We start from the raw sequence: 23461 nt of genomic DNA on the forward strand, positions 1-23461 counted from the left end.
GGGACCTGGCTGTCCCAGATGCCACAGCCAGGAAGTGTGTCAGGCACTTGCGTAAGAGCTTTCTATATTTCCATAAAATCATAATCACCGATGCCTGCCATGGTCCTTAGCTCATTAGAGAGGTATCTGCCTCTGGGGCCCTGGGGGGGCTGGCAGGGCAGGTAGGGGAGATGGGCCAGGCCTCTCACTGAGTTCTCTGCATCCCCAGCCCCACTCAGCCGGGCCCTCGCCCCAGCTGGGAGATGAGAACTCAGACTTGGCCTCAACCATGATGCACTCCCCTCCCCTAGAAGCCCCAGCTCTATACCTCGAGGGAAAGGCTAGCCTCTCAAGTGTTTGGCTTGGGCTGTCCTTGGCAACCCCTGGGGGCAGAGGTCACAGAGGGGAGGGGCTCGAACTGAGGATGTGCCTGGAAGAAAATTGGTCAGGCCTTATAGAAAAGGCGCTGCCTCACATCCGAAAGCCTCAACCCCTCAGAGTCGGGGGGCCCTGGGGTCATTTAGGCCAGTGGGTCCTAATCTTTTGGGGAGCACAGATTCTCTGAGGAGTAGATGAAAGCTCTGGGCTCTCCCTAGAAAATGCTTATCCTGGGAGTTCCTGTCATGGCGCAGTGGTTAACGAATCCGACTAGGAACCATGAGGTTGCGGGTTCGGTCCCTGCCCTTGCTCAGTGGGTTAACGATCCGGCGTTGCCGTGAGCTGTGGTGTAGGTTGCAGACGCAGCTCGGATCCTGCGTTGCTGTGGCTCTGGCGTAGGCTGGCGGCTACAGCTCCGATTCGACCCCTAGCCTGGGAACCTCCATATGCCACGGGAGCGGCCCAAAGAAATAGCAAAAAGACAAAAAAAAAAAAAAAAAAAATGCTTATCCTCTAAAATTTTATATAGCTACAAGGGGTTCTTAAACACCCTGAAACTCACCTTCAAGCCCAAAGTTAAAAAATCTTTCAATTGCTTTTACTCCCCTCCCCCCTTTTTTGGCCACTCCCATGGTAGATAGAAATTCCAGGGCCAGGAATCAAACCCACGCCTCCAAAGGGACCTGAGCCCCTGCAGTCGGAGTCTTAACCTACTGCATCACAATCGGAACTCCAAGAGAACACCTTTAAATTTTTTTAAATAAAATAGTAATAACTACTTATGGTGCACTTGCTCTGTCCAGCCCTTCACATATATTAACTCATTTAATCCTCAAAAGAACACTAAGAGATATACAATTATTGGCACCATTTAGCCTAACTCCCCCATTTCACACTAACCTAGTCCAAGTCTGCCAATCTGATCTGTTTCTGTTTTTGTTTTTGGCCTTTTTAGAGTCGCACCTGCAGCATAGGGAAGTTCCCAGGCTAGGGGTCAAATCAGAGCTGTAGCCGCTGGCCTACACCACAGCCACAGCAATGCCGGATCTGAACCGCGTCTGTGACCTATACCATAGCTCACCGCAATGTCGGATCCTTAACCCACTGAGCGCGGCCGGGGATCAAACCTGCAGCCTTGAGGATACTAGTCGGGTTTGTTACCACTGAGCCACAATGGGACCTCCCAACTCTGCCGATCTGAAGAGAAGGAAATCAAAGACCCTGTAGCGATGGACAGCTCTCCGCTCAAGGTCACGGAACAGGAAAAAAAGGCAGATCAGGATGAGGACCAGGCTCTCGTACGGTGCTGGACACCACGCCATATGCAGATTTGAAGTCATCTGGCCCACTGCTCTGTCCCCAGGCTCACAAGAGCCCAGCGCCCAGGCTCATTCACTCAGTTCTCCTGGTAAGAGGCCTCCCGGGCATTCTATTATGACTTCCAGTCTGGGAGACTTTCTGAGAGTGTCATTGCCACACACCCTCCTGGAGCACCTTGCCACTTGCTCTGCCCACCCCTCATTTCTGCCCTCCGAATCTAAGAAGGGACAGGGTTCTTGCAAGAGAAGTTGGCCCAATCCTTCCTGTCCCGACCCTGAGCCGCTGCAGTAGGAACTCTCGGCACTGAGACAATGACTCAGGCTCAGTTCATGAAAGACCGCTCTGAAGCACGAAGGCAACAGTCCAGAAAGGACATCCAGAGGTCATGGGATCCAGCCCCTGCCTCTTCCACATCTGTCCCATCTCCAGCTTCCAATGCCAAGTCAGTTGGGCCCTGGGCCACACCAACGTCCTGGGCTTTCCTTGGTCCCTGTACCACCAATTCAGAATTCTTTCCCACGTCTAGTTCAAGTCTCCTTCTGGCTCAGTTTTCCCAAGAAGTAACAGGCTTCCAACAGTGGAGGAAAGTGAGGGAAGGAAGCTGTTTCTTCTCTCTGTCTCAGAAAAAGACCTAGGAACAGGCAGAAGAGACAGGTCTCCCAGCAGAAAGGAGAGAAAGAAAAAAAAAGAGAGAGAGAGAGAGAGAGAGATTTCTGTGCCTGTCTTCCCTGGGCTAAATGGTGTATTACACTCTCATACATTCTCCTAACAGTGAGATGGACAAAGACTCCATTTTGCTGATGAAGAAATCAAGGCTGTAAAAGTTACCTACCCAGGGAGTTCCCATAGTAGCTCAGTGGTAATGAATCTGACTATTATTCATGAGGTTGCAGGTTCGATCCCTGGCCTTGCTCAGCGGTTTAAGTATCTGGTGTTGCCATGAGCTGTGGTATAGGTCACAGACACAGCTCAGATCCTGAGTGGCTGTGGCTGTAGTGTAGACCGGCAGCTGTAGCTCGAATTTGATCCCTAGCCTGGGAGCTTTCGTATGCCACAGGTGCAGCCCTAAAAAAAAAAAGTTACCTACTCAAGGTCAAGCGACTTAATGATGACACAGGGACAAAACTCTAAGGAGCTCGAAGCCTCTGCTCTTTGAAGCCAAACAGGAGCAGGAAGTCTCCAAACACAGAAGAAGTCCTTGTTTTCTCCAGCCCTGGATGGAAGTTTGACGACCCCATCTCAGGGTGCTCCAAGGATTCTGAAGTCAGAGTTGCCTAGGGGGGGCTTGTTGGGCTGCTCTGAGCTGGGCAGCGGGGAAGTGGGTGGCCCTCAGAGGGGAACCAGAGAAGCCTGGTAACGAATGGGCCTTTAAGAAACTTGGACCTTTGGGAAACTGATCTGAGGGCCAAGGTCCTATTGAAACTCCTTTCAGGAAGCTAGTGTTCAGAGAGCCTACAGATGTAGTGGGTGCATGGGGGTGGGGGGCTTTGTCCCCCGACAATCACAAACCCTCACAACTGCCCTTGTCTTACTTCTGCCACTGGCAAATAAATCTCTATTCCTGGACATAGTAACCTGAGCAGTGCTCCACTGGTGAGCTCATCCTCAGGATAGAAATTGCTTGAATGACTATGAGCACTGGGGGTGGGGGTGGTGACAACACAGGGTTCAGCTCCTCCTCCAGGACTGGCATAAAGTCGGGACCCTCTTGAGAGCCACCCATCCCTCATGTTATCACCCACAGCAGATGAGGAGGAGGGAGGCTTAGACCCAGAAGTCTGTCCACCCACAGCCAGGAAAGGATTCTCACAATCGCCAGCCTCTTTTCATTTTCTTGGACAGGCCTAGAGATGAAGCTAGACCTTTTGGTCAGGGCCAGAAAGGGCAGGAGATGAGGGAGTTGGGGAAATGGCTGGTAAGCAACACGCATTGGAAGAGGTACCTTCAGGGAGTTCCCATTGTGGCTCAGTGGTAATGAACCCGGCTAGTATCCATGAGCGTGCGGGTTCGATCCCTGGCCAGGCTCAGTGGGTTAAGGATCTGGCGTTGCCATGAGCTGTGGTGTAGGTTGCAGATTGGCTTGGATCTGATGTGGCTGCGACTGTGGCTATGACGGTGGTGCAGGACAGCAGCTGCAGTTCCAACTAGACCCCTAGCCTGGGAACTTCCATATGCAGCAGGTGTGGCCCTTAAAATAAAATAAAACAAATAACTAAATAAAAGGTAGCTTCAGGCCAATTGGAGGGTAAGAACGCGTTTCCTCCCACCTCTCCCTAACCCTCATCTAATTCCATTTAGGAGGGGGATGTGTCTTGGAGAGTTTTGGGGACCTTAAGTGTGGGGACTGAGGCTTCTTTGCTAAAGTCCAGACAAGACTGGAAAGCAATATAGTTGCCCTGCTTTCCAGGACAGGGCTGGCCTTTGACATATGATGTTAAATTGTCCAGTCCCTGCTGAGAACACCCCTACTTCATAGTCCCAAGGATGTGTGTCTTTGGAGAGAGTGACTCCAGGGCAGAAAGACATCCAGTTAATGGGGCGGAAGTGTTTCCATTCTTCCACTTCACAATCAGCAAGTCCTACCTTCATCTCAGTCTCAGCTAACCTGCAGATGCAACCTATTTCTATTCCCCCTCGACCCCATCCAGACCATCTTCAACCTTGTCACGCCCCCCACCCCTACTCCATTCCGGGTTTTTCAGTGTAAAACTGCCCCCTCCACTTCCTTACCCTCCAAGCCCCTCCCCGTCTTGTCGAGCCCCACCCCCCCGCTCCGCCCAGCTCAGCCTCCTGGCCACAGCGGCAGCCAATAGCTGAAAAGCTAATTTGCATAGAGGCGAGGGGGAGCCGCGGAGGGAAGGGGGGGAGGGACTAGGCGACCTCCTAAATCAAAGTTGGGAGGCGAGGACTGGGCGTAGGGGCCCGCTGGGTGCCCGACTGGGGCCCGCGGGGGGAGGGGGAGGGGTGGGGGCGGGCTCAGAGGACAGCTGAGCTGGCCGGACACCGGCAGCTCCCTCCCTCGGCTCATCTCCCGAGTCCCCACTTCCCTCCTCCCCTCGCTCCGAGCAGCATCCTCTACAGACCCTGGGTCCTCACTCTTGGGGTCCTCCGGATTCCGCGGCTCCGTGTAATTACCACCTCTCACCCACCAACCCGGGAACTTTCTCCGCCCGTACCTGGGAGTGAGGGATTGCTTTGCCTGGGCGGGTTTCTCCTGGGGTTCACTGCGGGGGGGCAGTCTCCAGAGAAGGGCTTTAGGGTCCAAGAGAGACGCCCGCCATCCTCAGCCTGCCTCCAGCAGGGCTGCCGTCGGGTCTCTGCACCCTCTCTTCCCCTTTCCCCTAACGATGACCGAAATGAGCGAGAAGGAGAACGAACCGGATGACGCGGCCACACACACACACCCGGGGACCGTCTCTGCCCTCCAGGAAACCAAGGTAACTCGGGAGGAGCGAGGCCTGGACCCCTGACCGGTGCGCCCCCGGCCCGGTGCGTCCTCCTCCCGACGCAGTCGCCACTGTGGCCTCGGATGCCCTGGGGTCGCAGTAGGGGGGCCCGAATGGTTCCTAAGGCTCCGCGCAGCGATCTGAGGGCAGTAGGTTCGTGATGAGGTACCCAAGGAGCCCCTATCACACAAGCACGACACGCCCTTGCGCGCGTGATGGGCGGACGCGCCACCGCGACCCTCCAGGGAGGTTGTAACTCGGCTTTGTTGGAGGGAGTCGGCGCAGGGAAGGCGGAGGAAGTGTGTAGCTGTGTGTAGCGGCTGGGGGCCGGTGTGCGCGCCCGAGTGTAGTGCGAGGCGCACCCCTCCGGAGTCCGCCAGGTCTCTTGTCTGTAGCTCAGCCTGTCCCTCTCTCTTTGCCTGTGTCTCTCTGAAAATGTCTCTACAACCTGTTTGTCTCTGTCTTGGTATCTCTCCGTGTGCGTCTCTCCCGGATTCTCTCGGCGTCTCCGTGTGTTTATCTCTGAGTCTCTCTAGCTGTCTCTCTCTGCCCCGCCGCAGTCCTGCATTCCACCCCTCCCAACCGGGTTAGGCTTGGGGACGTGTGAGGACGCGGTCCGGGGGTGCGCAGCTTCCGAGTTGGCGCTGGGGGCTGCGGCAGCGCGGGCCCTCACCGGCGGGGACCAGGGGACTGTTGTTGCGGCTCGCGAGCAGAAAGACAGGCAGCCCCACCCCCTACTCCGCCAGCGGGACGGGGGCTGCGGTGGGGGGAGGAAGCAAAAGGGAAGTCATCGCAATTAATGAATGTCATAATTAACCCTAATTATGTATGATTGTTACTCCTGCGGGAGTCACAATGAATAAATTATTCCCCAATGAAGTCAGGCGGAGCCCAGACTCCCGGCAGTGAAGGGGGCGGGGCGGGGCGGGGAGAATGCGGCGCACATTCAACCCTCCCAACCGCTAATCTGTCTGCTCCCTCCCCAAGTTCTAGGTGCTGACCTGCCAGAAATTCTGAGGGAAAGGAACCTGAGCAGGGGTGGCTGGGGATGGGGAGAGAAGAAGGGGCAGTGCTCTCTCTGCCTGCTCCCCAGACTTCAGGCCAAGACTCCCCTCTCCCTGCCACCCTGGTAAATTGTTCCCACCTGGCTCCTGTTACTCTGGGGAAAGGGGCAGCCAGGACCAGAAATGGGTGGGGTCTTTCTTTGGCTCCCCCTGGTATCACTCGCTTACCTATAGCTCTTTCCAGTCCATCTTCCTTGTAATTCTGCTTGACACCCCCCCTCCCCGAATATGAGGTAATTCAAGGTCAAGGTCATCAAGAGAGTGACCAGGGGAAGATGAGTAGGGCCAGAGTGAATGGAGGCTGGCTGAGGCACCCCAAATAGGCCCCCAGCCCTAAACCAGAGGGACACAGTGGGTCTCCATGTCCAAGTCTTCAGATTCACACTTGACCTTCTCCTGCTCCCTTCTGAGAACTAGACCTTGGGCTATCAGACCACAGAGTTCACTCTCCCTGGGAGAGCCAAGTCTACTGGGAAAGGAATGAGGTGCTGGGGTGGGAGGAATATTTGTGACAGCTTCTTTCAAGCAGAGGGTCCCAGGAACTGAGCCCCATGCTGAGTTCCAGTGTCCCTGACCTTCTCGGGGGCATCCTATGCACATTGGACAGACACATACAACCCCCCTCCTTGCTTTCCAGGGGATTGGGGCCCTCCCAGGTCCTGCCCTGAAGTCCACACCACAGCCTGGCCACTCAGCTCCCTCCTTACAGAACTCTCCAAAAGTGGACAGGAGCGCTAGGCAGTGCTGCCTCAGCAACCATCAGGCTGCAAGTTTAGCTGCGTGGGGAGGGGGTGACCAGGGCTTGGCAGGTCTGTGCCTCCCTCCTCCCAGCACAAGGATCATCCCATGCCATTCCTCTGGGTCCTCTCCCTTCCCTGCTCCCTCTGTGCCAGGCCAGTTGGAGCCTTGCCCCTCTGCCCCCTCCCCTGCACCTCATTTAAGAAGGACTCAGTCATAACAGAAGTTGGGCTGCGGGTCTTGGGGGAAGGTACTCAGGAGGGCAGAAGTGGGCAGAGAGGGAATTCAGGACTCAGTGTCCTTCCGTCCCCCCTTGTCCCGAAAAAACTTCTGTCTTCAGACTATAGGGATGGAGGAGAAGGAAGGGAGAGGATTGGTAGCTGCTCACCCAGCTCAGTTTGAGGCAGGTTCAACAGAGGTGGCTGGTGGAGTTCCCGTCATGGCACAGTGGTAAACGAATCCGACTAGGAACCACGAGGTTGTGGGTTTGATCCCTGGCCTTGCTCAGTGGGTTAACAATCCAGCGTTGCTGTGGCTCTGGCGTAGGCCGGCGGCTTCGGCTCCAATTAGAACCCTAGCCTGGGAACCTCCATATGCCCAGGGTGCAGCCCTAGAAAAGACAAAAAAAAAAAAAAAAAAAGAGGAGGCTGGTGCCTGTTAGGCAGTGAAGTCAACATTCCAGACATATTCATCAGTGTTGGGGGCCCCCTGGGCATTTCTTGCCAGGCCAAGCCCAGCCTCCTGCCCAACCGAAGGTTGGGTATCACTCCTGCTGAGCCCAAGCTACTCAGTGCCCCCCCCCACACACTCAGTGTCAGCATCACGCTCTCTGGGTCCCCACCCCAACCTACCACACAGGGCCTGCCATCATTCCCTTTGATGCCATCCTTGGGAAGACCCTGCCATGCCAGCTTGGCCATCTAGGTCAGCTTGTGTCACATCTGCCACCACTCTCTACCAACTGCCTAGTGTCCTTTCAGGAGCTGGTGGGAATTGAGGGAAAAAGGGATAGTCCAGGGTGTGGAGAGGTGAGGAGGAGGCAGGCAGGTGAGGCTCTGCTTCTAAAAGGGGATTCAGAAGTTCCTGTCATGGTGCAGTGGTTAACGAATCCGACTAGGAACCATGAGGTTGCGGGTTCGATCCCTGGCCTTGCTCAGTGGGTTAAGGATCCAGCGTTGCCATGAGCTGTGGTGCAGATCACAGATTGAATCCCACATTGCTGTGGCTCTGGCGGAGGCCGGCGGCTACAGCTCAGATTAGACCCCTAGCCTGGGAACCTCCATATGCTGCGGGTGCGGCCCTAGAAAAGACCAAACAAACAAACAAAAAAACAAACAAACAAAAAACACCTTCCAGAAGGGAATTCGTAATAACAGGCCTGGTGGTCCAGGCTCCAAGCCAGACAAGCTCCTAGTGCTTGGGAGGGAATGGGATCCAGGTGGGCCAACTTGCCAGGGTACATACACAGCAGGTTTTCCCTATGCCAGGGGATGGGTCCTGGCCCAGTGGAGACACCAAAAAAATAGCTGATAGGAAGGTAGAGAAAGGTCTTCTCTGAGAAACAGGAGTCCCAGGTGTGGGAATACCTGGCCAGGTTGAGCAAAAATGAGGTTTGAGTAGCCAAGCCAAATGTCTCTGGAGCGAGCAGGCATTAAGCCATTTGGCAGAGGTACCCCCATCCTGCCCTCCAGCCACAGCCCTTCACACCTGCCAGCCACTTCAGGCCGCATTCCTTCCTGCCTCTCCCACCCTCCTGGGATCTGGGGCAGAGTCAGGGCAGCCCTGGTGCTGAAGAACATTCTGTTCCAGAGGCCTCTGGTACCCTGCAGAGATGGCTCTTGGCACTGAGGCCAGCGGGGACCAGGAAAGGGCCAGGCTGGAGAGCAGAGAGGTTTGAAATCTCATCCTGTGAGCATTACTTTGGAAATAATGGCCTCAGGAGGTGGCTGGGGGTGGGAATGGGGGACCTGATTGATGTCTTCAAATATTTGAAGGACTGATGGGTGTAAGAGGGAGTAGCCCTCTCTGGAGCCAAGGGAAGAACAAGGGCTGATAGGCAGGGAGGCAGGTTTCAGCTCTATATAGGGAAGCACTTTCCAGTGAATGCAGCTGCCCAAAGATGGAATGACTGTCCCAAGAGAGGGTGTGCTTCCTGTCACAAGAGGTGACCAACAGAGTCCGAAAGTCTGACAATGATTCAGAGGGGACGTGGCCAGGGTAGTGTGTGGTGGGGACTGCTCTAGGTGGCCAGTCTGGTTTTTTTTTTTTTTTTGCTTCTTAGGGCTGCACCCTCAGCATATGGTGATTCCTAGGCTAGGGGTCAAATCAGAGGTGCTGGCCTACACCACAGCTCAGGGCAGCACTAGATCCTTGACCCACAGAGTGAGGCCAGGGATTGAACCCATAACCTCATGGTTCCTAGTCGGATGTGTTGCCGCTGTGGCGCAACGGGAACTCCTAGGTGGCCAGTCTTCAAGTCCCTTCTGACCTTAAATTTCATGACAAGCCCATCGCATAATTGAGAGGCAGAGGTGAGGGCCAAGGCAGGGCCAGGAGCCCCAAAGATACTCAAGAGCCAAAGCCACTGGTTCAAGTCCTGGCTCTGCTGCTTACCAGTTGAGGACTCATGAGGAGTGAGTGGTTTCAACCCCTAGGAGCCTCAGTTCCTCATCTGAAAAATGGGACAATAATTGTCACCATTGGAGTTCCCATTGTGGCTCAGTGGGTGAAAAACCCGACTGGTATCCATGAGGATGTGAGTTCAATTCCTGGCCTCGCTCAGTGTGTTAAGGATCCGTTGTTGCCGTGAACTGTGGTGTAGGTCGAAGATGTGGCTTGCATATTGCGTTGCTGTGGCTGTGGTGAAGTCCGGCAGCTGCAGCTCCGATTGGACCCCTAGCCTGGGAACCTCCATGTGCTACAGGTGCGGATCTAAAGAAAAAAAAAAAAAAAGGCAAAAAAAAAATTGTCACCACGAGGGCTAGTGCCAGGGTTAACGACATGCAGCATGTAAAGTGCTAGCTCAATTCTAGGACTCTGACAAGAACAGCCTGTCATTATGTTTCTAGATTTAGGTTTTTGCTTTTGGGACTTGAGCCTGTGTTGCTTAGAGAGCATCTAGCCTGGACTCCTTCCTCTTGGATGTAGGGAAACTGAGGTTCAGAGAGAGGAAGGGAAGAGACTTGCCTTCAGGCGGCAGGTTTGGTTTTGCCACCCACCCCAGCACATCCTCCCAGAGACCTCATGGGCTCTGTGCCCACGGCCCCTGGGCAGAGCAGTGGGCGGTTCACCTGCCCCTCTGGGCCTGTCAGAGCCTCCAGAGCTGCATTTGGCTCGGAGAACACATTTGTGTTCTAATTAATCATCCCTCTGGGCCTCCATCTCTGCCCCATCGCCCAGGCATCTGGGGCCTGGGGCCCTCCTTCCATGAGAAACACAAAGAAACCCACAGTGCCATCCAGGAAGCTGGGTTTGGGAGGAGCTGGGCAACTCAGCATGCCCGTCACCCCGGGGCTCTGGCCTTTCAGCTGGCATGCCGGGCTGCCTTGTGCCCAAACATTTCTCTCCCCACTTCCCCCGTGGTCTTGGCTCCCCAGGGCTAGAAGGGCCACCACTTCCCTCTCCCTTGGCATGGTTACAAGCTGGCAGCCATGGCACACAGGCTGCCTGGTGTCCCCACCTGGAGCCAGGCCTCTGCCCACCACCCTCTACCCTTATTTCCTTTTTGCATCTTTTTAGGGCCGCACCCTCAGCACATGGAGGTTCCCAGGCTAGGGGTCGATCTGAGCCTCGTCTGCAACCTATGCCACGGCTCACAGCAACGCCAAATCCTTGCTTAACCCATGGAGTGAGGCCAGGGATCGAACCTGCATCCTCATGGAGACTAGTTGGATTCATTTCTGCTGAGCCACAATGGGAACTCCCCCTTTTCCATCATTGGTGGAAAGGAGTGGGCAGGACGAAGGACTCTCACCAGGAGGAGAGTGGGGCAGGGGTCCGGGTGGAGAGGTCCAGATCTCGCCCTGGGTATAATAAGCGTGTGTTGGGGTGAGCCGTGAAAGTACCTCTGGCCTCACCGCAGAATCCACCCCTCCCTCCAGAACAGAGGCACCATTTAGGATTCCAGCCACTTGCTCATCATTTATTCAACAAAGATTTGAGGTTCCTGCTGTGGCAAAACAGGATCAGCAGCTTCTGCACCAACAGGATGCAGGTTTGATTAAGGATCCTGTGTTCCCGCAGCTGTGGCAACTGCGGCTTGGATCTGATCCCTGGCCTGGGAACTCCATATGCAGCGGGGTGGCCAAAAAAAAAAGAGAAAAAAAAACAAACAAAAACAAACAGGGAGTTCCCGTTGTGGCTCATCAGTTAAGAACCCAGCTAGTATCCATGAGAATGTAGGTTCAATCCTGGGCACCACTCAGTGGGTTGCCGTGAGCTGTAGTGTAGGTTGCAGCCTCGGCTCAGATCCTGAGTTGCTGTGGCTGGGGTGTAGGCCAGCAGCTGCAGCCTGGATTTGACCCTTAGCCTGGGAACTTCCATATACCGAATGTGCAGCCCTAAAGAAAAACAAAGCCCCCGAGTTCCCATCATGGCTCAGCAGTAACGAACCCGACTAGTATCCATGAGGATGCAGGTTCAATCCTTGGCCTTGCAGAGTGGGTTAAGGACCCGGCGTTGCCATGAACTGCTGTGTAGGTCACAGACGTGGCTCGGATCCCATGTGGCTGTGGCTGTGGTGTGGGCTGGCAGCTGTAGCTCTGATTTGACCCCTAGCTGGGAACTTCCATATGCCATGGGTGCAACCCTAAAAAGACCGAAAAAGAAAAAGAAAAACAAAACCCCCAAAACAAAGAGTGACGGAGCACCTACTAGTGTTTAGGCTGATCCCATAATGGGGATTTGAAGCGATCTTCTCTGCCCTCCTGGAGCTCAGAGCCTCCCCGAGGAGTGAGCAGTAAATGACAACATGCAGGTGCAGCCAGCAGGAGGAGGGAGGGGGCCCACTGAATGGAATTTCTGCGGAAGAGATGGCTTCCCAGAGGAGGAAGAGTCACAGGAAACCCTGAAAGAGAAATCGGGAAATAATTGGATGAAGCAGAGAAGAGGACAAATATGTCAAAACGCAGAGGCATAAAACATGGATGAGTTCAAGTCCTCACATCTGGGCTCAGGTGGAGGCATAGGGTGGAAGGACAGCTTTGGCCAAGTAGCAGTTTCCCGGCTGGGACAGGGGCCTTGGCTGGGTGGTCCTGAGGAGCCGTGAGAGGTTTTAGCTGGGTCAGGGTCACCTCCCCAGCAGTTGCATGGAGAGCGGGGGCTGGGGGTGGAGGGTCAAGGTGGAAGCAAGGAGCTGCGGGACTGAGGCGGCTGGAGCCTGAACTAGGGCAAGGCTGTGGGTGTGCTGAGGTGTTGCAGGGGATGGACTGGAGAGATATTTTGGAGGAAGAAACAGCCCTGAGGATGAAGGTCCAAGGCGGCCACTCCCTCACTCCCTGTTCAAGAAATGGGGACCTGATGTGTTTGGCCCCCAAAGTATTTTGGGGGGGTCTTTTGGGGGGTGCACCTGCCGCATGTGGAAGTTCTCAGGCTAAAGCTTGAATTGGAGCTGCAGCTCCCGGCCTACACCACAGCCACAGCAACACCAGATTTGAGCCATGTCTGTGACCTACACCACAGTTCATGGCAACCCCAGATCCTTAACCTACTGAACGAGGCCAGGGATTGAACCCAAGTCCTTAAGGATACTAGTCAGATTTGTTACTGCTGAGCCACAATGGGAACTCCCAAAGTATTATTATAATAATAATAATTATTATTATTATTTTGCTTCTTTGGGCTGCACCCACAGCATATGGAGGTTCCCAGGCTAGGGGTCCAGTCAGATCTACAGCTGCCGGCCTACACCACATCCATAGCCAGGCCAGATCCGAGCTGTGTCCCCAACCTACACCACAGCTCATGGCAATGCTGGACCCTTAACCCACTGAACGAGGCCAGGGATCGAACCCACTAGCTCATGGGTTCCTAGTCGGATTCATTTCTGCTGTGCCATGACAGGAACTCCCCAAAGTATTATTTGTTTAACTCCAGGAAACAGTACACCCATTCAAAGAAATTTCTGAGCAGCTGTAAAGAAAGAATGATGAAGAGTTCCCATTGTGGTGCAGCAGAAACGAATCCGACTAGGAACCGTGAGGTTGGGGCTTCCATCCCTCACCTTGCTCAGTGGGTTAAGGATCTGGCATTGTGTGAGCTGTGGTGTAGGTCGCAGACGCGGCTCATATCTGGCCTTCCTGTGGCTGTGGCGTAGGCCGGCACAACTTGGATGCTGCATGGTTGTCGGCTGTGGTGTAGGCTGGCAGCTGCAGCTCTGATTTGACCCCTAGCCTGGGAACCTCCATATGCTGCAGCTGCAGCCCTGAAAAGCAAAAAAAAAAAAAAAAAAAAAAAAAAAAAGAAAGAAAAAAAAAGAAAGAAAAAGAAAAAGAAATAATGATAAAACTGTATATTGGTATGGAATGATTTCCAGGATTTACTGTTAAGTGAAAAAAGCAAGGCACAGGAGAAGTGGTATACTACCTTTTATGCGAAGAAAAAAAGAAAAACTCTTGAGTTTGTTTCTATCCAATTTCACATAAAAGTCTTGATTTCTTTTTAAAAACTGGGAAACCTGGAGTTCCCTGATGGACTAGTAGGTTAAGGATCCAGCGTTGTCAGTGCCGTGGGTCAAGTCGCTGCCTTGGTTCAGTCCCTGGCGCAGCCAAACAAACAAACAAAAAAAAACACAGGGAGTTCCTGTTGTGGCGGAGCGGTAACAAACCCAACTAGTGTCCATGAGGATGCTGGTTTGATCCCTGGCTCCGCTCAGTGGGTTAGGGATCTGGCATTGCCATGAGCTGTGATGTAGGCTGCAGACCCAGCGCGGAGCTGGCGGTGCTGTGGTTGTGGCGTAGGCTGGCAGCTCCAGCTCCATTTGACGCCTAGCCTAGGAACTTCCATATGTCGTGGGTGTGGCCCTAATATGAACGAACTAATTCATTCATTAAAACGAAAAGTAAAATAAATATTGGGACGTCTCGCCATGCTGGGTTGTCCACATGGACTAGCCTCAGTTAGCTAGAGACCAGCGGCCGCTCGCTGGCCATCCAGTTTGCCACAGTCCTCACCACTCCTAATGAGGTGCCTGTCCCGCCAGAACGCCTTTGCTGGAGGAGGTTCCCTGGCTCCTGTGCGCCTCTGGGAGGATGACCTACCTTCTGGAACTTGGCAGCCTCTCTCGCAGCACGTCTCACCTCTGGCTCTCAGCCTTCAGGCTGCCACTGGCCAAGGAAAGAAACCAGGGAGCCAGCCCCCACCTGGCTCCCGCTCACAGCCCCTCTTCCTCTCTCAGCTCCAGCGGTTCAAGCGCTCCCTGTCCCTCAAAACCATCCTCCGAAGTAAAAGCATGGAGAACTTCTTCCTCCGCTCAGGCTCCGAGCTCAAGTGCCCCACTGAGGTGCTGCTGACGCCCCCGACCCCGCTGCCACCTCCCTCCCCCCCACCCACATCCACAGACGGGGGCCTGTCCACCCCGGCTCCGTCCCCCTGCCCAATCCCACGACCCCTGGCACCAGTCAAGCCGGTGAGACTGCACAGCTTCCAGGAACACGTCTTCAAGCGAGCCAGTCCCTGTGAGCTGTGCCACCAGCTCATTGTGGGTAGGTGCCTAGTGGCCTCAGGAGGGGGTGTGGGGAGTGGGTCTGTGGAGCTGACTGCCTGATGTCGGGCTTCTGCTATTCAGGCCCCAGTCCTTTTTTTCTTTTTTTCTTTGGTCTTTTTGCCTTTTCTAGGGCTGCTCCTGCAGCATATAGAGGTTCCCAGGCTAGGGGTCTAATAGGAGCTGTAGCTGCCGCCCTACGCCAGAGCCACAGCAACGAGGGATCCGAGCCGAGTCTGCAACCTACACCACAGCTCAGGGCAATGCCGAATCCTTAACCCACTGGGCAAAGCCAGGGGTCGAACCCGCAACCTCATGGTTCCTAGTCGGATTCGCTAACTACTGAGGCATGCCGGGAACTCCCAGGCCCCCAGTCCTAATTGTGCCCCTCTCCCTGGGTGGACATGTAAGCACCCTTAGGGGTGGGTGGTGGCCCAGTGCTGCTGTGTTCACTGACAACTCAGGCATCAGAGCCAGCTCACACCCTCACCTGGTAGGAATGAGTGCTTGGCCCCAGGCTGGCCCGACGATGCCCCACCCCTTGCTCCCTCAGGCTGTAACCTGCCTCCTCTGCTCCTGGACCATGGCTATAGCCTTTTTTTTTTTTTAATCTTTCTGTCTTTTCTAGGGCTGCACCCATGGCATGAGGAGGTTCCCAGGCTAGGGGTCTAATCAGAGCTGTAGCCACTGGCCTACACCATAGCCACAGCAACGCCAGATCCCAGCCGCATCTGCAACCTACACGACAGCTCATGGCAACGCCGGATCCCCAATCCACTGAGTGAGGCCAGGGATCAAACCTGCAACCTCGTGGTTCCTAGTTGGATTTGTTAACCACTGAGCCATGACGGGAACTCCAATATAGCCTCTTTTGACCATCCTCTCCTGCCAAACCCAAATTCTCCCCAGGAAACTCCAAGCAGGCCTTGCGGTGTAAGACATGCAAAGTCAGCGTCCACCTCTGGTGCTCTGAGGAGATCTCCCACCAGCAATGCCCAGGCAAGACGGTGAGTGGGCACCAGGTGGAGATGGCTGGCCCAGTGCTCCCAGGACTGGCATGTACGGGAATGAATGCCCTTCAAGGCTGCCTCCTCGTGGGAGGGGGAATCCTTGGGACTGTGGCAGGCCAAGCTCCCCGGGGCCGTGACCTCCCCATGCCCTCTCTCTGCCCCTCACGCCACAGTCCTCCTCCTTCCGCCGCAACTTCAGCTCCCCTCTCCTGGTACATGAGCCTCCACCAGCCTGTGCCACGAGCCGAGAGTCTCCACCCACCGGTGAGTGTCCACCGTTGCCCCTGATCCCACTGTGGTGTGATGAGAGACCCACACATTCCTCAGATGGGAGTTACCCTGGCACTGCCTGTTCTTGGCACTGCTACCACTTCCCTTCTTTATATACTGCTGTCCTGAATGTAGGGTCTATCCATCCATCCAACCAACTATCCATCCATCCATCCAACTGTCCATCCATCTATCCATCCATTTACCTGTCCATCCATCCATCCATCCATTTACCAGTCCGTCCATGCATCCATGCATCCATCCTTCAACAAACACTTTACTGAGCAGCTACTAAGTGCCAGGCATTGTGCTAGACATGGGGACACCTCCCTGAAGAAGGTGGAGCTCTTGTCTAAGTCAGGGAGCCAGACATGAAATAGATAATGATGCAAACCATTGGTTAATCACCATTGGGTGAACACCTGAAACAGAAGGATAGGGAAAAAAGAGAGGATTAAAAAAAAAAAAATGGAGTTCCTGGAGTTCCTATCGTGTGTGGCTCAGCAGAAACGAATTTGACTAGTATCCACGAGGACTCAGGTTTGATTCCTGGCCCTACTCAGTGGGTTAAGGACCCAGCATTGTTGTGAGCTGTGGTGTAGGTCTCAGACTTGGCTCAGATCCCATGTTGCTGTGGCTGTGGCTGTGGCCAGCAGCTACAGCATGGATTCCACCCCTAACCTGGAAACCTCCATATGTTGTGGGTGTAGGCCTAAAAAGACCCCCCCCCCCAAAAAAAATGGAGTTCCTGTTGTGGCGCAGTAGAAATGAATCCCACTAGTATCCATGAGGATGTAGGTTGGATCCCTGGCCTTGCTCAGTGCATCAGGGATCCGATGTTACGTGAGCTGCAGTATAGGTCACAGGTGCGGCTTGGATCCTGTGTTGCTGTGGTCTAGGCCAGCAGCTGGAGCTCCAATTTGATTCCTAGCCTGGGAACTTTCATATGCTTCAGGTGCAGCCCTAAAGACACACACACAAAAAAAAAAAAAAAAAAAAAAGGGAGAGGAGTTCCCGTAGTGGCACAGTGGTTAACGAATTCGACTAGGAACCATGAGGTTGCAGGTTCGATCTCTGGCCTCCCTCAGTGGGTTAACGATCCGGCATTTGCCGTGAGCTGTGGTGTAGGTTGCAGACGCGGCTTGGATCCCGCGTTGCTGTGGCTCTGGCATAGGCTGGTGGCTACAGCTCCGATTCGACCCCTAGCCTGGGAACCTCCATATGCTGCGGGAGCAGCCCTAGAAATAGCAAAAAGACAAAAAAAAAAAAAAAAAAAAAAAAAAAGAGAGAGAGAGAGAGAGAGAGAGAGAGAGAGAGAGAGAGAGAGAGAGAGAGGAAATGATAACGCTGGCACCTACTTCATCCACAGAGACAATGCCTGTGGGAGACTTGCAGGATGGGGAATTAGCCCGAGGATCTGAGGATCACACTGGAAGACCAGTGTGAGCAGAAGGCAGGCCAGAGGCAGGAAGAGGCAGAGAGTAAAAGGATAACATAAAGGATAACGAAGAGTTCCCCCTCTGGCCCAATGGGATAGGTGGTGTCTCTGGATGCAGGTTTGATTCCCCCTGCCGTCCATAGGGGTTTAAGGATCCAGCATTGCCACAACTGCGGCTTGGATCTGAGGATCTGATCCCTGGCCTGGGAACTCCGGGTGCCACAGGGCGGCCAAAAACCAAACAAACAAGAAACGGACCAAGGCGAGGGGGTGTCTTAGGGCCCATTTTAGGAATGTCCTTTGGACTTTATTCTAAGGTTAATTTTTGTGTTTTTACAAGAGTATTCTGGCTACTGTGCTGATTGGAAGGACCCGGGCAGAAGTGGGGAGACCGGTTGGGAAGGAGTTGCCAGGAAGGAGTTTGGTAGCATGGACCAGGCTGGTGGCAGTGGAGATGGAAAGAAGTGAGCAGATTCTAGAAGTGCTTGGGAGGTAGGATGAGGGGATGGAGTGAGGATGGGCAGCGAGGGGTCCAGGATGCTCCCAGTCTCTGCCTGGGCACCGTGGGAGGATGTGGAGCTCTCGCTGCCATGAGGAGACCCGGGGAGGGGGGGGCAGGTGAGGGGACATGCAGAGTTCAGCTTAGGGCAGACTGAGCAGAGGAGCCTGCAGGGCAGCCAGGGCTGAGATACAGGGCTTCAGGGCAGAGCCAGACTGGCAGCTGGGTGCCTGGCCTTGACTGTGGCTCCTCGGCAGGGGCCATCGGGAAGGTGGACCCTGTCTATGAGACTCTGCGCTATGGCACGTCCTTGGCCCTGATGAACCGCTCCAGCTTCAGCAGCACCTCTGAGTCTCCCACACAGAGTCTGGTATGGGGGACATTGGGGGGTGGTTCTTGGAGGCAGGGGTCTCGGAGGTTGGGGGTCCAGGAGCTAAGGCCCCCCCGCCACATCCCCAGAGCGAGCGGGATGAGCTGACCGAGGATGGGGAAGGCAGCATCCGCAGCTCCGAGGATGGCGCTGGTGACAGTGGTGAGTGGGACTGGGGACCGGGGGCAGGAATGGAGCACCAGTGCAGTGCACTGCCTGCTGCCTCACACCCTGGCCCCGCCCTGGCATCTCCAGTATTCACAGCCCCCGCCGAGAGTGAAGGGTCAGGACCGGAGGAGAAGAGCCCCGGACAGCAGGTGAGGCTGTGCTGATGCTGAGCCCCGGCAGGTGTGGTGGGAAGGGATGTTCTTTTCCTTGTCACTGATCCCAAGTGTGCAAGAGTGTGGCGGGTGGGGGTATCATTGTCCCATAATTTATCCTCAGTCCACAGGGGTGGACCGTGGCAGGTGAGCAGGTGCGGGAGGCAGGACTGTTACCCCTCCCACCTCTGACCCAATGCCCACTGTGTCCACTCCTACCCCCTCCAAGGGTGGGCAGTTCCAGGGTGCAGCAGACAGAGGAGGATCCCCCTTCTCCATCCCTGGCCCAGTCCCTGCAGGGGGTGCGAGCACAGCAGAGAGGAGAGTCTGTCATTGACCCAGGGGCCACTGTGGACTGAGAAAGGTGTCACCCTCCCATCCATGACCCAGAGCCTTTCCTCAGCCCCCCAGACTCCCCCTGCGGAAGGATGTGGGGCCCATGTACTCCTACGTCGCGCTCTACAAGTTTCTGCCCCAGGAGAACAATGACCTGGCTCTGCAGTAAGTCCTCCTGCGGCCCTGCCACCCGCCCCCCAGCCCCCACCGACTGGGCAGCTGCCTGGCTCCAGCCTCAGGGCTCTGTGCTCCCAGACCTTGGAACATGAGTGTGAGGGGGACCTTCAGGAACTTTCTCCTGGCATGCTTGGGGCTACTGAGCCCGAAGAAGAGGCAGAGGTGCCAGAGTCCAAGAGGGATTGGTGCTGATGCCATGTCTCCTGCTCCCTGCCCAGCCTCTGCCCTGGACAGCGGCCGCTGTACCTTGGGTCACGAGTGTACTGAGCGCATTGAGAACCCTCCCCCAGCTGTCGAGGGTGTGCAGGGGACCTGGGGGCCTAGGACTGCTGGGACGCAGACCCCTCTATATGCCAACCACCACCTCTCTCCTCCCAGGCCTGGAGACCGGATCATGCTGGTGGATGACTCGAACGAGGACTGGTGGAAGGTGACTTGGCAGAGGGGGGAGCTGAGGCTGGGGAGTGGCAGCACCTTTGCTAGCCCCCACCCTCAGAGGGCCCTGCCCCACCTTCTCTCCAGCCCCAAAGACCTCCCCTCCTTCCTCTGCTGGCCCCAGACAGGCCCTCGCCCACCCTCAGGCCTTGCTCTCACTTTGCCCCTCTGTGCACCAGCCTTGTCCCCCTCCCCCTGCCCCCTGCCCACCTTGTGCCTTTCCCAGCCCAGAAGCCACCTGACCAGGGGCTCGAATACAGAGACCCCCAAGATCTGGAGGATGACGGCACCGGCTCTGAGTGGGCATTAGGTCTAGAGAAAGCAGTGGGGGGCAGGGTGGCCTGGGGCTCATTGCCGGCCTCATTCCCAGGGCAAGATCGGCGACCGGGTTGGCTTCTTCCCAGCCAATTTTGTGCAGCGGGTGAGGCCGGGCGAGAACGTCTGGCGCTGCTGCCAACCCTTCTCTGGGAACAAGGAGCAGGGCTACATGAGCCTCAAGGAGAACCAGGTGAGGGCCCGGGCCCTGCCTGGCTGGAGCGGTGGGCCTGGGAGAGAAGCAGCAGGAGTGAGGGCGAGTGCCCTGGAGGAGGCTGCTTGCAGCCTGGCAGCCCGGAGGGAAGGCAGGTTAGAAGCAGCAGGACTGAGGGCAGGGCCCTCCTGTCATCCCTGCTGGGAATGGGGGGCTGGTGGTCAACACAGATGGGGGCTGAATTATGTTAGAAACAGTTGGGGAAGCCCTGGATTGGGAGCCCAGAGGCCTGGGTTTGAATGCCGGCTCCGCCTCTGGGTGGCTGTCCTTTTCCTGGTAACCTCTGCGAAATGGGAGTTTGGCAGGGGCGTTGGACGAGCCCCTCTCAAGGGTCAGTTGCTCAGTGTCTGCTGATGGCGTCTGGTCTGGTTGCTGCGCCCTGTACCCTCCTGGGATCTGCTCCCATGACCCCGGCTCCAACCACATCTGAAGCTAGTCCCGTCATCCTCTGGGATGCATCCCCTGGGAGCCGTCAGCAGGACTCTGGGCCAGTTATGCAGGCAGTGCCAGGCCTCAGCTTCGTGCCTCTCCTGCTCAGATCTGCGTGGGCGTGGGCAGGACCAAGGATGCTGACGGCTTCATCCGCGTCAGCAGCGGCAAGAAGCGGGGCCTGGTGCCAGCCGACGCCCTGACCGAGATCTGAGAGGAGCCAAGAGCACCCAGAAGCCACCCTGCCTGTGCCCAGCCCCTCGCTTCAGGCCCCAGGAGGGGAGCAGGCATCTGCCCACACTCTCCCTCCGCCTCTCTCCTAGGGACCAGTCACCACAGCTTGGGAGCCTTTTGCACTTTGAGGAAGGTTTTTTTTTTTCCTTGGGGCCTGAGGTGCCCTGAGGAGGTTGCTGCTCTGAGACTTGGGGGTGGGGAGGAGGAGAAAGTGGGAGGGAGAAAGTTCCAGGTGGGTCCACCCCGGAGCCCAGCCACCCCCAGGCCAGCTGCCATGCGGAGTCCAGCCCTGAGAGGAAGTTCCTGGCGGAACTTTCTTGCTGCGTCCTCCAGAGCCCCTTCCCATGCCAGCACCTCTGCATGCCGGACCACCCCTCTCCTCACAGAGCCTCTGCTTGGGTCTCTGTGTGCGTGACCCTGCAGCTGCCCCTTTGGAAGTGGGGTCGTGGGAGGTGCCTTCCCGGCTCCCTCCGCCCTCCGCTCTGGGCGGGGAGGGAATTCAGGGCTGCAGGGGGGTCCTGATTCACCTCCTGGTCTCCCCACCTCTGTCACTCCATCAATTCTCAGGAAAGTTCTGCGGTTCTCTCTCCCATTACTTGAAACCCTGGGTGGACAGAGGAAGGGGGAGGGCTGAGGTCGAGGGAGGAGGTGGCAAATCAGAGACTGTCCCCTCAAGGAGGACAGTCATCACAGAGCGGCCTCACTCTCCCAAGAGCAGCCTGAGTGCCGAAACCCGATGGAGATCCAAAGACTGGCCCAGGCTTGGTCAAACCACCCCCATGTCACTGTCAGGACTCTAAAAGCCCCCAGTTGCAGGACTGACCCACCAGGGGAGGCTGAATTTAGTTCCTGTCCCAGCCCTGCCAGGCCCACCCCAGGAAACACCCCCCTCAGGTCCTACCTCCCTGTGGGGACCTCACAGGGGCCCCTGCTCTGCCAGGACAGGGCTGCCTTTGCAGGGATCCCTTGTTCCGGCTGTATCTGCTCCCTGGTCCCGGACAAAGAGCCCCAGCCGGAAGAGGGAGTGGGAGAATTCTGTTTGGCTACCAGATAAGGAAGGGGGTAGGCACCCTGGGGGTTGGGTCAGGGGGGTGGGGGGACACAGAAAGAGGACCCTTCCTTTGCAGACTGCTTTTCTCTGGTGCCAACCTCCCTCTTTCCCCCAGCTCGGAGCCTCCTCTTGTGCCCTTGATCATGCCAGCCAATGCCACCCCCCCATCCTGGGCACAGTCACACCCTCCCATCAGTGGGAGGGCCACATCCTCCTACCCACTGACCCCTGCCCACTTCTCCCTCGCAGTGGGTGGGGGAGTCAAGCCACACTGCCCTGTTTGCTGCCATGAGGCCCCCCCCAGCAATATCCCAGGGGCGGGCCCGATGCCCACTGTACATGAGGCTGCATGATGGGTCTGCTGGGGCCTTGCTGAGCCCCCAGACCCCCAATTAAACGTTTCTTCTCCCAACCTGTCTGCTCCGTGTATCTTTCAGCTTGGGCGAGAGGAAGGGAAGGGGCAAGGAGTGGGGCGGGGGCTGGAGGTACTAAAAGGGGACAGGCTGAAGGTGGGAGAATGTGGGGGGCGTTGGGGCTGGGCTGGCCCTGACCATACAGGGTCCCCAGGCCTCTTCCCTCCCTTCCACCCAAGCAGCCTGAGCCCCGGGGAGATCTGGGGAAGCGTTTGAGAGAACGGGCTGGGGAGAGCCAGCGGGGGTGGGGGTCAGGGTGGGGGGTGGACGTGGAAAGGCCCCGAGGCAGCGAGGAAGGAGGTTTGGGGGACGCTGGAGGGAGAGAGGGTGGGGCTGAGGTCAGTTTCTGGTTTGCCGCGCACCTGCCTCGCGCAGGGGGCGGGCACACACCTCCGCGTCTGGACCGTTCCCGCCCACCCAGAGGTGCCGTCGGAGACCAGCCGTACCCAGGGGGGCTCATTACCCACCCGAGCTCAGCCTCGCCCCCACAGTCCCCTAAGCCCGAGGCAGATACGCCGGCGGCGGCGGCGGCGAGGACAGTCGCGGACAGTGGGGCCCTGAGATGACTCAATCGCGCCCGTCATCGGGAGCCTGGCACCAGAGGGCCGCGGTGGCGCCCCTCCCGCAGCGCAGCCGTGCCCACCCGCCCACCTGCTCCGGCAGAGCGGCAGAGCTGCCTCTTTCCCCTCGATATGCCGGCCACGTCATCGCCCAGGCGAGCACGTCCTATGCTATTTATAGGCCGAGGGGAGCAGGGAGCAAGAGAGAGGCGGGCTGCGGGGGTGCCAGGGCAAAGCCGAGCTGCCAGAATGCAGAGGGGGTGGGGGCCTGCTCCTCTAGATGGGCACCCTTCTGATTCTGCCTCCCACCCCACCACCCCCAAAACAAGGTAGGCCAGGGGGGACCAGACCCTAGGTCTCCTGCCCGCTTTCTTTGGGACCCTTTTCTCCAGGGAGGATCCTGGAGCTTGGGGAGGTGGGCGGGGGCAGGAGAAGGAGGGTGACCTCCCCACCCCCCAGGACCCCTGATGGTGGGAATGGATAAAGGGATCAGGAACCCAGTCCAAAGGCTTAAAAAGAGGGAAAGTCAGGCAGATAGGCTCCCCCCCGTGCCCAGGGCACCAACCCAGGAACTTAATCTTGTTTTATCCTCTAGAACCCAGTGAGGAAAGTGTCGGTGTCCCCTTTTCACAGCTGATGAAACTGAGGCACAGAGATATTAGGTGGCTTGTTCACAGTCACACATTGTCCAGCCCAACCGTGCCCCTTTTATACACAGAACACCTGAGGCCCAGAGTAGGCTAGTAACTTGCCCAAGGTCACCCAG

General features: G+C 56.4%; 1 protein-coding gene and 1 pseudogene across 7 annotated transcripts; one reads left to right on the forward strand and one right to left on the reverse strand.

Annotated features, from left to right (window-relative positions):
* The first annotated feature begins 4718 nt into the window (after nt 1-4718).
* STAC2 (SH3 and cysteine rich domain 2) lies at nt 4719-22134 on the forward strand. Of its 6 annotated transcripts, none has more exons than XM_013979853.3 (12): nt 4719-4804; nt 4976-5114; nt 14124-14625; nt 15534-15631; nt 15808-15898; nt 18099-18211; nt 18301-18373; nt 18467-18528; nt 18935-19032; nt 19423-19474; nt 19850-19987; nt 20547-22134. In XM_013979853.3, exons 2-12 carry the CDS (start codon nt 5025-5027, stop codon nt 20649-20651), a joined length of 1422 nt encoding a protein of 473 aa, XP_013835307.1. In that variant the 5' UTR covers nt 4719-4804; nt 4976-5024; the 3' UTR covers nt 20652-22134. The 6 variants fall into 6 exon arrangements, with proteins under 6 accessions (XP_013835307.1, XP_084840797.1, XP_013835310.1 ...); XM_084984671.1 differs by having other exon boundaries at nt 14319-14625; XM_013979856.3 differs by having other exon boundaries at nt 4979-5114.
* Nucleotides 17665-22677, reverse strand: LOC146398139 (uncharacterized; annotated as a pseudogene). The gene has a single exon (XR_014821170.1). The product of XR_014821170.1 is annotated as an uncharacterized LOC146398139 (transcript).
* Nucleotides 22678-23461: the final 784 nt, after the last annotated feature.

Source organism: Sus scrofa, chromosome 12 (genome assembly GCF_054392235.1).
Source record: "Sus scrofa isolate SSC_HxYL_T2T_F1_AM1 chromosome 12, Sscrofa_HxYL_maternal_Yorkshire_Landrace_v2.0, whole genome shotgun sequence".
Lineage (NCBI taxonomy): Eukaryota > Metazoa > Chordata > Mammalia > Artiodactyla > Suidae > Sus > Sus scrofa.

Excerpts from the sequence above, each read along its gene's own strand:
- STAC2 (XM_013979853.3), top strand. The coding sequence starts at position 5,025 with ATGACCGAAATGAGCGAGAAGGAGAACGAACCGGATGACGCGGCCACA. Across the intron at positions 15,899-18,098 it reads CCGAGAGTCTCCACCCACCG|GGGCCATCGGGAAGGTGGAC; the intron begins GTGAGTGTCCAC and ends GCTCCTCGGCAG. Across the intron at positions 19,475-19,849 it reads CGAACGAGGACTGGTGGAAG|GGCAAGATCGGCGACCGGGT; the intron begins GTGACTTGGCAG and ends CCTCATTCCCAG.